Below are 12,338 nucleotides of genomic sequence, written 5' to 3' on the forward strand. Positions count from 1 at the left end.
CCAAATCACTCCTGTTTTCTAATGATAACATCCCCATTCTCAGTTGTAGAATCATTGAACTTTACAGTGTGTGAGGTCATTCAGCCTTGTGCTGGCTCTCTGAAAAAGCTATAGTTCTTTCCCCATACCCTTTTATGTTCTACTTTTGAAATATTTATCCATATTCCTTCTAAAATCTATCAAGAATTTTGTCTCCTAAATTTTTGCTAATCTTAAATTTATGCCCCATAGTAGTTGACTTACCAATCCATGCTAACAGATTTCCTCTATTAAACTTATCAAAGCACTTCACAATTTTTAACTTCTCGGTCAGATCTCCGCTTAACTTGCTCTGTACTGATGAAAAGAGCCCTAGTTTCTCTGTTCTCTCCTCATAACCAGAACCTCTCTTCCCTGTTTTTATTGTTGTATAAATGCACTGTAATGTTCACTTACTTGCTGCAAGCAATTGTATTTTACTTCAAGTCCTTTGCAGAGACAGCCAAACCAACATAATTTAATTTTGTGCAAAATACCCTTTGATATTTTAAATGAGAAAATAAAAAAATTCAGTTTCTATATTGGCATAAGGGAAGAAGATCTTTTGAGGGATTTTTTTCATTAAAGTAAGTAGGTTAACATCTGCCCTAGAAATCATCCATCAGATCTGTTCTTTTCGATTCGATAGAGTATTAACTGGTGACTGAACTTCTGATACAAAAATGCCCAATTTATACTTTTTTTCTCTCTCTCTCACTTTCTCTTGATCTCTGGAGTTTCTTGGCTACCCAATGATGTTTTTAAAAAATACATAATTAGAAAGACTTGTAGACACTTCTACTCCGACGTTCACCAGGTTTTGTCCTTTCTTTTAGACTAAGTCAGTTCCTTTCACTGTTCACGCCATTGTTACCAGCTCAGACTTAGAGATTGATCACCAAATGATTGACTTTGGTTTTTGCTCAATCTATGAGACTGTGTGGACCACTATCAAGCTCACAAACAAATCAATCCTGAGCCAGGAATATGGATTTATTGACATTCCAGAGGTAAGAGAGACATTATTGAATTTCTATCCGATTGAGATGATATTTATCAATAAGGAAAACAAAATACAGGATAAAATACTACCTATTGACTAAATATGGTAGGCTCTTGGCCTCTTCAGGTGCTGGTTTCTCTTACTGCCAGGTTGACCTGGTGGGGAAATCACAGAGGCTTCCCTGTACAGGCCTCTGGTTAAAATTACAGTCAGGTGCCAATGATGCCATTGAAGCCAGATCTGCATATTTAAAGAACGATCCCACTGGCTTTCGGTGATCATCCCTCCCACCTGCTCAGAAGAGTAAGGTTGAGCTTGGAACACTCAAAGTCTATTCTTTAACCTGTAAATATTGTTCACCTTATAGCATGAAAGTAAAGCCTGGATTCAAAGTGCAGTTTACTGTCTGTGCTTGGAACACACAGGAAGGCAGTATGTGGCCAAGATCCACGGGCCATTTTAATTTCCAAGGGTTAAATCATTGAAGGAGTTGTGCCCCAAAAGGTCTATATAAATGACTTGGATGCAGGGATAGAAGGTACTATAGCCAAATTTGCAGATGATACTAAAATAGGTGGGACAGTAAGTTGCAATAAAGAAATAAGAAATCTATATATGGATAGATTAGATAAATGGGCCAAAATTTGGCAGATGGATTTTAATGTGGATAAGTGTGAGGTTATCCATTTTAGTCAGAAGAATAGATAGAAAGGCAAATTACTATCTAAGTGGAGAGAAACTTCAGAGTGCTTCGGTGCAGAGGGTGTCCTCGTGCATGAATCGCAGAAAACTAGTTTGCAGGTACAGCAGGTGATAGGAAGCCAAATGGAATTTTGGCATTTATTGCTAAAGGAATAGAGTATAAAAGTAGGGAAGTGTTGCTGCAACTGTACAAGGCATTGGTGAGACCGCACCTGGAGTATTGCATACAGTTTTGGTCCCCTTACTTGAGAAAGGATGTAGTTGCATTGGAGGCAGTTCAGAGGAGGTTCACTAGATTGATTCCAGAGATGAGGGGTTTGTCTTATGAAGAGAGATTGAGCAGTTTAGGCCTTTACTCTCTGGAGTTTAGAAGAATGAGAGGAGATGTAATTGAGGTATATAAGATGATTAAGGGGATTGACAAAGTAGACGTAGAGAGGATGTTTCCTCTTGTGGGGCAATCTAGAATGAGAGGTCATAGTTTTAGGATAAGGGGTAGCAGATTTAAAACAGAGATGAGGAGAAATTACTTCTCTCAAAGTGTTGTGAGTCTGTGGAATTCACTACCCCAGAGTGCGGTGGATGCCGGGACATTAGGTAAATATAAGGGGGAGATAGACAGATTTTTAATTAGTAATGGGTTGAAGGGTTATGGAGAACGGGCAGGAAAGTGGAGTTGAGGCCAAGATGAGATCAGCCATGATCGTATTGAATGGTGGAGCAGGCACGAGGGGCTGAATTGCCTACTCCTGCTCCTAGTTCTTATGTTCTAAGAATAACTGGTAGTGCTGTATGGGCAGCCACAAGCCCTTCCATTGTTGCTGGCACCCAGACTTTCAGGTTCCCACTCCTGTGGCATATAGAACATAGAACATTACAGCGCAGTACAGGCCCTTCGGCCCTCGATGTTGCGCTGACCTGTGAAACCATCTGACCTACACTATTCCATTTTCATCCATATGTCTATCCAATGACCACTTAAATGCCCTTAAAGTTGGCGAGTCTACTACTGTTGCAGGCAGGGCGTTCCACGCCCCTACTACTCTCTGAGTAAAGATACCCAGCACATCATACACTTGTGCTGGTAATGTCACCAAACTTTTTAATGGCCTGTCAAGGCCAATTTATTGAGTGTGGGCACCTGGAAAATTTAAAAGGTAATGGTTCTGGTCATGGTGCAGTGGTGATCAGTAACATAGTACTTCACACAAGAGCTTCATTAGACTTATGCTTATCTGTTGGTGCTTGAGCTACTGATGAAAGAACCCCAAAAATAACGACTTTACATTTGTAAAGCTGCAGAGGTGTACAATATCACAAAATTATTGCGCTTAAACTTGTCTCAACTCACAACATTGAATTTAAAATTTAACATCGTAAAGCTAATTTGCTCATGTTATTTTTTCTGTTCCTTGCAGTATGTGGATGTGCAACCTAATGATGGCTTTGGTGTACTCATGCCTCTGGAGACTCTGAATATTGACATCATGTTCAAAGCCAAACAAGCCAAAGAGTACGCCTTTGAGCTAATTTGCAAGTCTGAAATTAACAGGTAATCAAACAAAGCTTGTGTGGAATATCTGCTTCTAACTAGAACTTGTAAACAAATTATTAGCTGAAATGTGTGACAATTTTTGGAATTACTGCGATGTTTATTTTCTGCTTTATGCCGTAGATCACTCCCGTAATGGAACCCTCTCTCTACGAACTGTAGTACGACTTTCTTCTTCTTCTTTGGCCTCCTTGTCTCAAGAGACAATGGGTAAGCGCCTGGAGGTGGTCAGTGGTTTGTGGAGCAGCACCTGGAGTGGCTATAAAGGCCAATACTAGAGTGACAGACTCTTCCAAAGGCGCTGCAGATAAAATGGTTGTCGGGGCTGTTACACAGTTGGCTCTCTCCTTGCACTTCTGTCTTTTTTCCTGCCAACTGCTAAGTCTCTTCGACTCGCCATTCTTTAGCCCCGCCTTTATGGCTGTCCGCCAGCTCTGGCGATCACTGGCAACTGACTCCCACGACTTGTGGTCAATGTCACAGGACTTCATGTCACGTTTGCAGACGTCTTTAAAGCGGAGACATGGACGGCCGGTGGGTCTGATACCAGTGACGAGCTCGCTGTGCAATGTGTCCTTGGGGATCCTGCCATCTTCCATGCGGCTCACATGGCCAAGCCATCTCAAGCTCCGCTGACTCAGTAGTGTGTATAAGCTGGGGATGTTGGCCGTCTCGAGGACTTCTGTGTTGGAGATACGGTCCTGCCACCTGATGCCAAGTATTCTCCGGAGGCAGCGAAGCTGGAATGAGTTGAGACGTCGCTCTTGGCTGACATACGTTGTCCAGGCCTCGCTGCCGTAAAGCAAGGTACTGAGGACACAGGCTTGATACACTCGGACTTTTGTGTTCCGTGTCAGTGCACCATTATCCCACACCCTCTTGGCCAGTCTGGACACCTTTCCCATGCGCTTGTTGATTTCTGCATCGAGAGACAGGTTACTGGTGATAGTTGAGCCTAGGTAGATGAACTCTTGAACCACTTCCAGAGCGTGTTCGCTGATATTGATGGATGGAGCATTTCTGACATCCTGTCCCATGATGTTCGTTTTCTTGAGGCTGATGGTTAGGCCAAATTCATTGCAGGCAGCCGCAATCCTGTCGATGAGTCTCTGCAGACACTGTTGAGTGTGAGATGTTAAAGCAGCATCGTCAGCAAAGAGGAGTTCCCTGATGAGGACTTTCCGTACTTTGGTCTTCGCTCTTAGACGGGCAAGGTTGAACAACCTGCCCCCTGATATTGTGTGGAGGAAAATTCCTTCTTCTGAAGACTTGAACGCGTGCGAGAGCAGCAGGGAGAAGAAAATCCCAAACAGTGTAGGTGCGAGAACACAGCCCTGTTTCACACCACTCAGAATAGGGAAGGGGTCTGATGAGGTGCCGCTATGCTGTATTGTGCCTTTCATATTGTCATGGAATGAGGTGATGATACTTAGTAGCTTTGGTGGACATCCGATTTTTGCTAGTATTCTGAAGAGACCACGTCTGCTGTCGAGGTCAAAGGCTTTGGTGAGATCTATGAAAGCAACGTAGAGGGGCATCTGTTGTTTGCGGCATTTCTCCTGTAGCTGGCGAAAGGAGAACAGCATGTCAATGGTGGATCTCTCTGCTCAAAAGCTGCACTGTGCCTCAGGGTAGACACGCTCAGCCAGCTTCTGGAGTCTGTTTAAAACGACTCGAGCGAAGACTTTCCCCACTATGCTGAGCAGGGGGATTCCACGGTAGTTGTTGCAGTCACCCCGGTCACCCTTGTTCTTATAGAGGGTGATGATATTGGCGTCACGCATGTCCTGTGGTACTGCTCCCTCGTCCCAGCACAGGCAAAGCAGTTCATGGAGTGCTGAGAGTATAGCAGGCTTAGCACTCTTGATTATTTCAGGGGTAATGCCGTCCTTTCCAGGGGCTTTTCCGCTGGCTAGAGAATCAATGGCATCACTGAGTTCCGATATTGTTGGCTGTTCGTCCAGCTCATCCATGACTGGCAGAGACTCGGCTGCATTGAGGGCAGTCTCAGTGACAACATTTCCCTGGAGTACAGTTCTAGGTAGTGCTCCGCCCAGCAGCTTTCCTCTTTGGCCTCCTTGTCTCAGGAGACAATGGGTAAGCGCCTGGAGGTGGTCAGTGGTTTGTGGAGCAGCGCCTGGAGTGGCTAGAAAGGCCAATTCTAGAGTGACAGACTTTTCCACAGGTGCTGTAGAAAAAATTGGCTGTTGGGGCTGTTACACAGTTGGCTGTCCCCTTGCACTTCTGTCTTTTTCCTGCCAACTGCTAAGTCTCTTCGACTCGCCACACTTTAGCCCCGCCTTTAAGGCTGCCCGCCAGCTCTGGCAATCACTGGCAACTGACTCCCACGACACGTGATCAATGTCACAGGACTTCATGTCGCGTTTGCAGACGTCTTTAAAGCGGAGACATGGACGGCCGGTGGGTCTGATACCAGTGGCGAGCTCGCTGTTTTCCTTGGGGATCCTGCAATCTTCCATGTTGTTCACATGGCCAAGCCATCTCAAGCGCCGCTGACTCAGTAGTGTGTATAAGCTGGGGATGTTGACCGCCTCGAGGACTTCTATGTTGGAGATACGGTCCTGCCACCTGATGCCAAGGTTTCTCCGGAGGCAGCGAAGATGGAATGAATTGAGACGTCGCTCTTGGCTGACATACGTTGTCCAGGCCTCGCTGCCGTAGAGCAAGGTACTGAGGGCACAGGCTTGATACACTCGGACTTTTGTGTTCCGTGTCAGTGTGCCATTTTCTAGGTAGTGCTCCGCCCAGCAGCTTTACAGGCACAATATCTGCTAATGTAGCATTGCCTAGGGGTCAAACAGAAATACTCATTACTGTAATTAGCTTACAGAATGAGACTTGAACCTTCTAATGAGCTTACAGACTTTGGAAAGCAGCAGAATAAATGCTCAGTGTAGACTTTAAATCACATAGTAGATTTATTAAAAGTGCAGATAAATTGTAGCAAGAAATCACACAACATCTAGTGCTGCTTTACAGAACAAAGAACAGTACAGCACAGGAACAGGCCATAAACTAACACATTCTGCACTTCCGGGGCCCATATCCCTCTATTCCCTTCCTGTTCATATATTTGTCAAGATGTCTCTTAAACGTCGCTATCGTATCTGCTTCCACCACCTCCCCTGGCAGCAAGTTCCAGGCACTCACCACCCTCTGTGTAAAAAAACTTGCCTCGCACATCCCCTCTAAACTTTGCCCCTCGCACCTTAAACCTATGTCCCCTAGTAACTGACTCTTCCACTTTGGGAAAAAGCTTCTGACTATCCACTCTGTCCATGCCGCTCATAACTTTGTAAACCTCTATCATGTCGCCCCTCCACCTCCTTCGTTCCAGTGAAAACAATCCGAGTTTTTCCAACCTCTCCTCATAGCTAATGCCCTCCAGACCAGGCAACATCCTGGTAAACCTCCTCTGTATCCTCTCCAAAGCCTCCATGTCCTTCTGGTAGTGTGGCGACCAGAATTGCACGCAATATTCTAAGTGTGGCCTAACTAAGGTTCTGTACAGCTGCAACATGACTTGCCAATTTTTATACTCTGTGCCCCGACCGATGAAGTCAAGCATGCCGTATGCCTTCTTGACTACCTTATCCACCTGCATTGCCACTTTCAGTGACCTGTGGACCTGTACGCCCAGATCACTCTGCCTGTCAATACTCCTAAGGGTTCTGCCATTTACTGTATAGAACACAGAGAGCATTTCCTCTTCCCTCAGAAACCTTTCATCAGTCCTCCACTCTCTTTTTACTGTGAAGACTGGGCTGAGACAAAGGAAATCAAAAGGTTTCTTGTACTAATAAATACAGTTTTCACTTATGGTAAAGTTCAAAGGCATAAGGCTGGTGTCCCCAGAGCCTGTCTTTAGCCAAAGAAGGTGACAACCTAATAATTTGCCAGATTTCATAGACTGATAACTATACATTAGTTATTTGGACATCCTTGTGATGAAGCATCAATGCTAACGACTGTATTTAAACAATATTAGCATATTATGTCTCACTTTTCACTAAAGCAACCTGATAGTTGGCTTGTACTTAAGACCAATACTACCTTAGTGACTGCACAGTTTTTAAATTGCCTTAGCTTTAAAAAAAGGACAACCAATAATAGGCAATGTACTCAATTTTTATCTCCAGTAATTCTTGCCAGCAAGAACAGCGACCAATAGTAGACAAAGGTTCATTTGGCTCTTGATGGTTTCAAAAATCTTTCTGATATGGCTAATGTCTGCTTTCTTTCACTCAGCTATAGTATAGCACTCTAATATTCCAGAGCAAAAATAAAAGAAGCACAAATTCCCTACCTAGCACCACATTGGAAGCACCATCACTGCAAGGACCGCAATGATTCAAGAAGACCGACAATCCATCTTCTCAGGGCAGCAAGGGATGGGTAATAAATGTGACTTTGCCAATGTTGCCAACACCTCAGAACATTTTTTTTAAATGCTGAAAATTTGAGATGAAAGCAGGAACTTCTGGAACTGTACAGCAGGCCTGTCAGCATTTAAAATAGAAAAAAGTGTTTTTATTTAGATCTCTAAAAAGTGCTCCCTAATTATCCATCTGTCTTTGTATAGCATGGCCTCTTAGCTGTTTCAATCTGGTACAATTGTTAAATAGATTGCTGTGCAGTATGAATGTCTGTGCCTTAAGTATCTTGTCTGAAGCAAATGGGGATGTGTTGAGGATTCCCCATCCCAAGAATGGCCATTATATGAGATTTCCATGTGATAAAATTAGCCACATGCTTCAACAATTTAAACATCCTAGCTTTTGGGAAACTCATTAAAATGAATTTGTCCAGATAATAGAGGAGTGAGCTCTCCAACTCTCTTCTTTGAGTAGAGATTTAGCACATTGTGCCTGTTGGTGACAATTAGGTAATCAATCATCTCCTCTACAATGTAATACCAACCAAGACTGTGTTTATCATTGAAAGAGAAATCAATCTGAAAGGTGTGACTCTTGTTCTTAAAATGCCTTTAAATTGAAGACTTTCAGAAAGCAGTAACTTTTAAAATTCGTCCTTGCGATGTGAGCATCTCTGGCAAGGCCAGCATTTATTGCCCATCACTAAATGCCCTAGCCGGTTGGCTTCCTAGGCCATTTCAGAGGGCAGTTCAGGAACAGAGGCAGGCGAGCTAAAAATAGCCTCGTCAGCCAGCATGCTAGTTCCTCAGTTCCACCCTGCCTCCTGGCTGTTTTTGAGGAAGCAGGATGGGGTGGGGGGGCGTGTGGGGAGCAGCAGGGCTACCCACAAACATGCAACAGGTAGCCGTCACAGCTCATTAAGAGCCTATTGTGGCCAATTAAAGCAGGCCGACTGAGACTGGCAGGCCGGGGGCCAACACTCCAGGCAGTCCTTGAGACCCTCCCTGCCTGCCTGAGTGCAGGAGCAGCCACAGTTCACCCTGTAGACGGGCTCCCTCATCCCTCCATTGGTGGCCTGGCTGCAACATCCATTTTTTAATTTGTTTGAAAATGTTGGAGGGGGTCTCCATCTTGAAGCACACTCTCCCTTACATATCCTTTATTCTGGTCTGCTGCCCCTTTCCTTCCTCTGGCCCTCCAGCTTCAAGAGCCCACCCACCATCCTTAATTGAACGGCAAGCCTGTTTCCAGGTCAATTAAGGGGAGCACCCCCATGCAAATCACAATGAGTAACTGTTTCCCCCCAGGGGTGGGTTTGACACCCGGAAACAGTCCCAAGTTCTGTTTCCAGATCCCGGAGGGAAAATCCTGCCCTTTCTCATTACATTTTTATATCAGGATGTATCGATGGCCAGAACTTACTAATTTACAGCAGTGTGTTTTAAAAGTTTTACATTGTCCACTTACCTATTCTTACCTTCCACTTTTTGCTCTTCCTGCATCACTCACTGCTGCTTGGTTGAGTGAGGGCAGTCTGTCTGTTCCCTTGTCTGTCTCAATAGCATCCTTGGGCTGGTCACTTGCATAGGTGTGAGAGTGGCCTTTGATGACTTGGCTGCCAGTTTTTTTCCTCCTTCATGACGGAGAATTAAACAGCTGGTTCTGTGCACTAATCCCAAATTTCACCAATTTTTAGACCTACTACTGCCTGGCATATATTGATTCCATATGTGTATGACCTCAATGATAACTTATAGTGTGTACTTGTACAAGAGTATGCAAGCATATTGTGGTTGTAAATCCCTTACAAGGTATATTACTAAAACAGACCAGATGAATCTTCAACCTCCTTCACTTTAATTCCTCATCAAAGAGCTGTGAGGCGATTTGTTTTACACATCCAAGCATTATTAAATGCAGCAAATTTAGCTCCTTCCAACTGTTTTTCATTAACCAATCCAAATCACATTAATAGTTAAGCAAACTAACCCCACTATTGAAACAATTGATACACTACTGAGTGAATGAGTTAACCTTTTCTTGTCAAATAAGCAGAGGAACTTGAACATTTGTAGCAAATAATTTTATTTTTAAAACAAATAATGATGAACTGCCACCCACTGCTCCAGCTGCCTGAGTTGATGTGCTATGTGCTGTGACATTGGGCCATACAGGTCAGTCTGGTCACAGGTTTGATGTCCACTCTGTGCCGAGCTAGCCAATCGCAGTTGGGAGTGCTGTGCTACAATTAGCCTTGACCCCCTGTTGCTGCAACAGCCACTACGGGCACTGAGCTCAGCTGTGAATCCGCCCAAGGTTTAATTACTTCCTGATCACGTTGCTGCCCAAACTCTCACTCCAAGAACAGCCAGTTGAACAAGGTACCTGAAGGCCATTAAGTCTGTAGAATTGTATCCAACAGGATTCAATGTTCTTCACGAGGGTCAAGAGAGAAAACTGGATGAAAAGTATGTCAGAAAATCAAAAGCAAATAGTCATGGTGAAATTCCATCTCTCTTTTTTCAAATTTTCTTCCCTTTCTTTTTTGAAGGCATTAACTCCTTCAGTAGTATAATTCCACAAGCAATGGGTGCCTTGGTCCAATTAGCAATATTCATTCAGCCTTGACAGTGTGTGGCAAGCACACTTTCTGACTGTGAAGGATCTTCTACCTGAGGCTCATCTGTGCTCACATATGCACACTCGTGCATCACTGTGTAGTGATCATGATGGGAACCCAGATCAATTATCCCTTCCCTAACCAACTACAACAAAAAATTACATTTAAACAGTACCTTTAACATATTAAAACATCCCACAATGCTTCACAAGAGTGTTACCAAACAAACTTTGACATCAAGGCACATAAGATAGCAAACCTGGGACCATTTCAGTCTATATATGATTGGATACAGACTTTACTATTGAGCCATTGAAACAGCCAGGAATTCGTTCTTTACACATCATTATTCCAAGCAGTTAGTAGTGAGGAATCACATACTCATTGTTTCCTGTGCTGCACAAATTACTACACTTTTGAAAGCACTTCCAGCTTTGGGCATTGTTTTGTGTGTGTACGTGCTGCAGATATTGTGACTGTGTGGAAGGATTGAATATAGTTGAGCAAATAAACCTCTGCTGTTTCTTCCTCTTGTCATGTAATTTATTAATAAACAGATGTGAGTGTAGTGGGAACATAGCTAAATTAAATTTAATCCCATTATCTTTGATTTGGTGCCAAATTGTTGCTGTATTCCTCAAAGGGTTAAAAACATCCAACTGTGGCACACATCAAACACTGTAACCTTCATAAATGGAGCATATCTCACCTGTGACAGTGAATTATGTAAGATCTTTCACAAGTATGAAAAGCCCATAATTCATGAGAACCACGGGCGTGAATGAGTTATGACGGTCTTTGCCATGAACGAAAGAACACCTGGAAGTTGCCAGCAGTGGTGAGGAATCATGTTTATCTGATGTGCACAGGTTTCCAGTCTCAGCACAAAATTTTGAGCTGATCTTTAAAAGAATTCAAGAGCCCCAGAGGCTGTTAACAATCATTAGCTGTTATTTCACACATGTAAATTATCACTTTTGTGTTTCACACACGTTAAGTATCAATCTTTAGAGCAGCAAGATTGCTTAACATGCCTGTAGAATAAGATTATTTATTTCAATACTAACATATTAAGTAACAGAATTTGAAGAAAAAAATATAATTTTGCCCAGCAGGAATCATTTTGGTTTCTACTCAAGCCTAATGATATGACTGCAAACTGTGCCTCAATTTGTGGGTTATTCAGCATTGATAGTTCAAGTATTATTTGCCTTTCAGATGTGATTTATCTGCTGAGCCTTATTAAAAATAAAACAAAGTAGATCAGTGAAGACACTTCAAATAATCAACAGCAGCAGGAGTCCAGTAGAAAAAAGAATTGTCCATCAGGCGGCTCACATTTTTCATCCAGCATGTCAAATCAGTTTCACAGTTATTCACTTTTCTTCTTTTTGTTCCATACTTTTTTTTTACCCTGTTGACATTTTGGAACAAGTAATTTATTTTAAAATCAGTAAATGGAATTACTTCCACTGGAGCTGTATATTCTTAAAAACTGATGCAATTCTGTATGAATTCAGACTGGTTTAAAATAATGACTATTATATCAAAGATACTACCTAAGATGTGAAGAACTAGGTTGCAGTTTTGACGCAGTATCTTACACATGACGAACCAGATGATGCTAATGTGTTATAGAAATGATTAAACAAGATTGGCTTAAGCCAAACTGGCCCCTGCTCTTCTAAGCATGTGCAAAATCCAAAACACTAAAATTGTTGTCAGTATCAAAAGTGCGCAGGAAACCTTGGCTCAATTTCAACATTTTTTTTGTCACTTTGGAATTTGGAACTCTGATGAAGGGTCATAGACCTGAAACATTCGCTCTGTTTCTCTCTTCACAGATGCTGCCAGCACTTTCTGTTTTTATTTCATTTCTAAGTTTTTTTTTTTCCAGTCATCACTTGATGACTGAGAGAGTAGGTAACAGTTTCCCAACCCCCTCCCAACCCTGAGGTGATTGGCCACTAGGTGAGAAAAAGGAATGTGGGTAGACCCTCTGTGCATTTTTCCCTTCTGCAGGAAATTTTCTGCATTGTGAAAGGT

At 42.9% G+C, this 12,338-nt stretch overlaps 1 protein-coding gene across 6 annotated transcripts in view; it reads left to right on the forward strand.

Moving 5' to 3' along the window:
* The window catches only part of cfap74 (cilia and flagella associated protein 74), a 248,984-nt gene that overhangs the window by 154,031 nt on the left and 82,615 nt on the right, over positions 1-12,338 (forward strand). For all 6 annotated transcript variants that reach the window (XR_010969608.1, XR_010969607.1, XR_010969606.1 and 3 more), the window contains 2 exons: positions 855-1,028; positions 3,142-3,275. Coding sequence is in view for 1 of the 6 variants with exons in the window: in XM_068016858.1 (XP_067872959.1) it covers positions 855-1,028; positions 3,142-3,275 (308 nt within the window). In the remaining 5 variants the exon portion in view is untranslated. The remainder of the gene's footprint in view (positions 1-854; positions 1,029-3,141; positions 3,276-12,338) is intronic.

Source organism: Heterodontus francisci, chromosome 37 (assembly GCF_036365525.1).
Source record: "Heterodontus francisci isolate sHetFra1 chromosome 37, sHetFra1.hap1, whole genome shotgun sequence".
NCBI lineage: Eukaryota > Metazoa > Chordata > Chondrichthyes > Heterodontiformes > Heterodontidae > Heterodontus > Heterodontus francisci.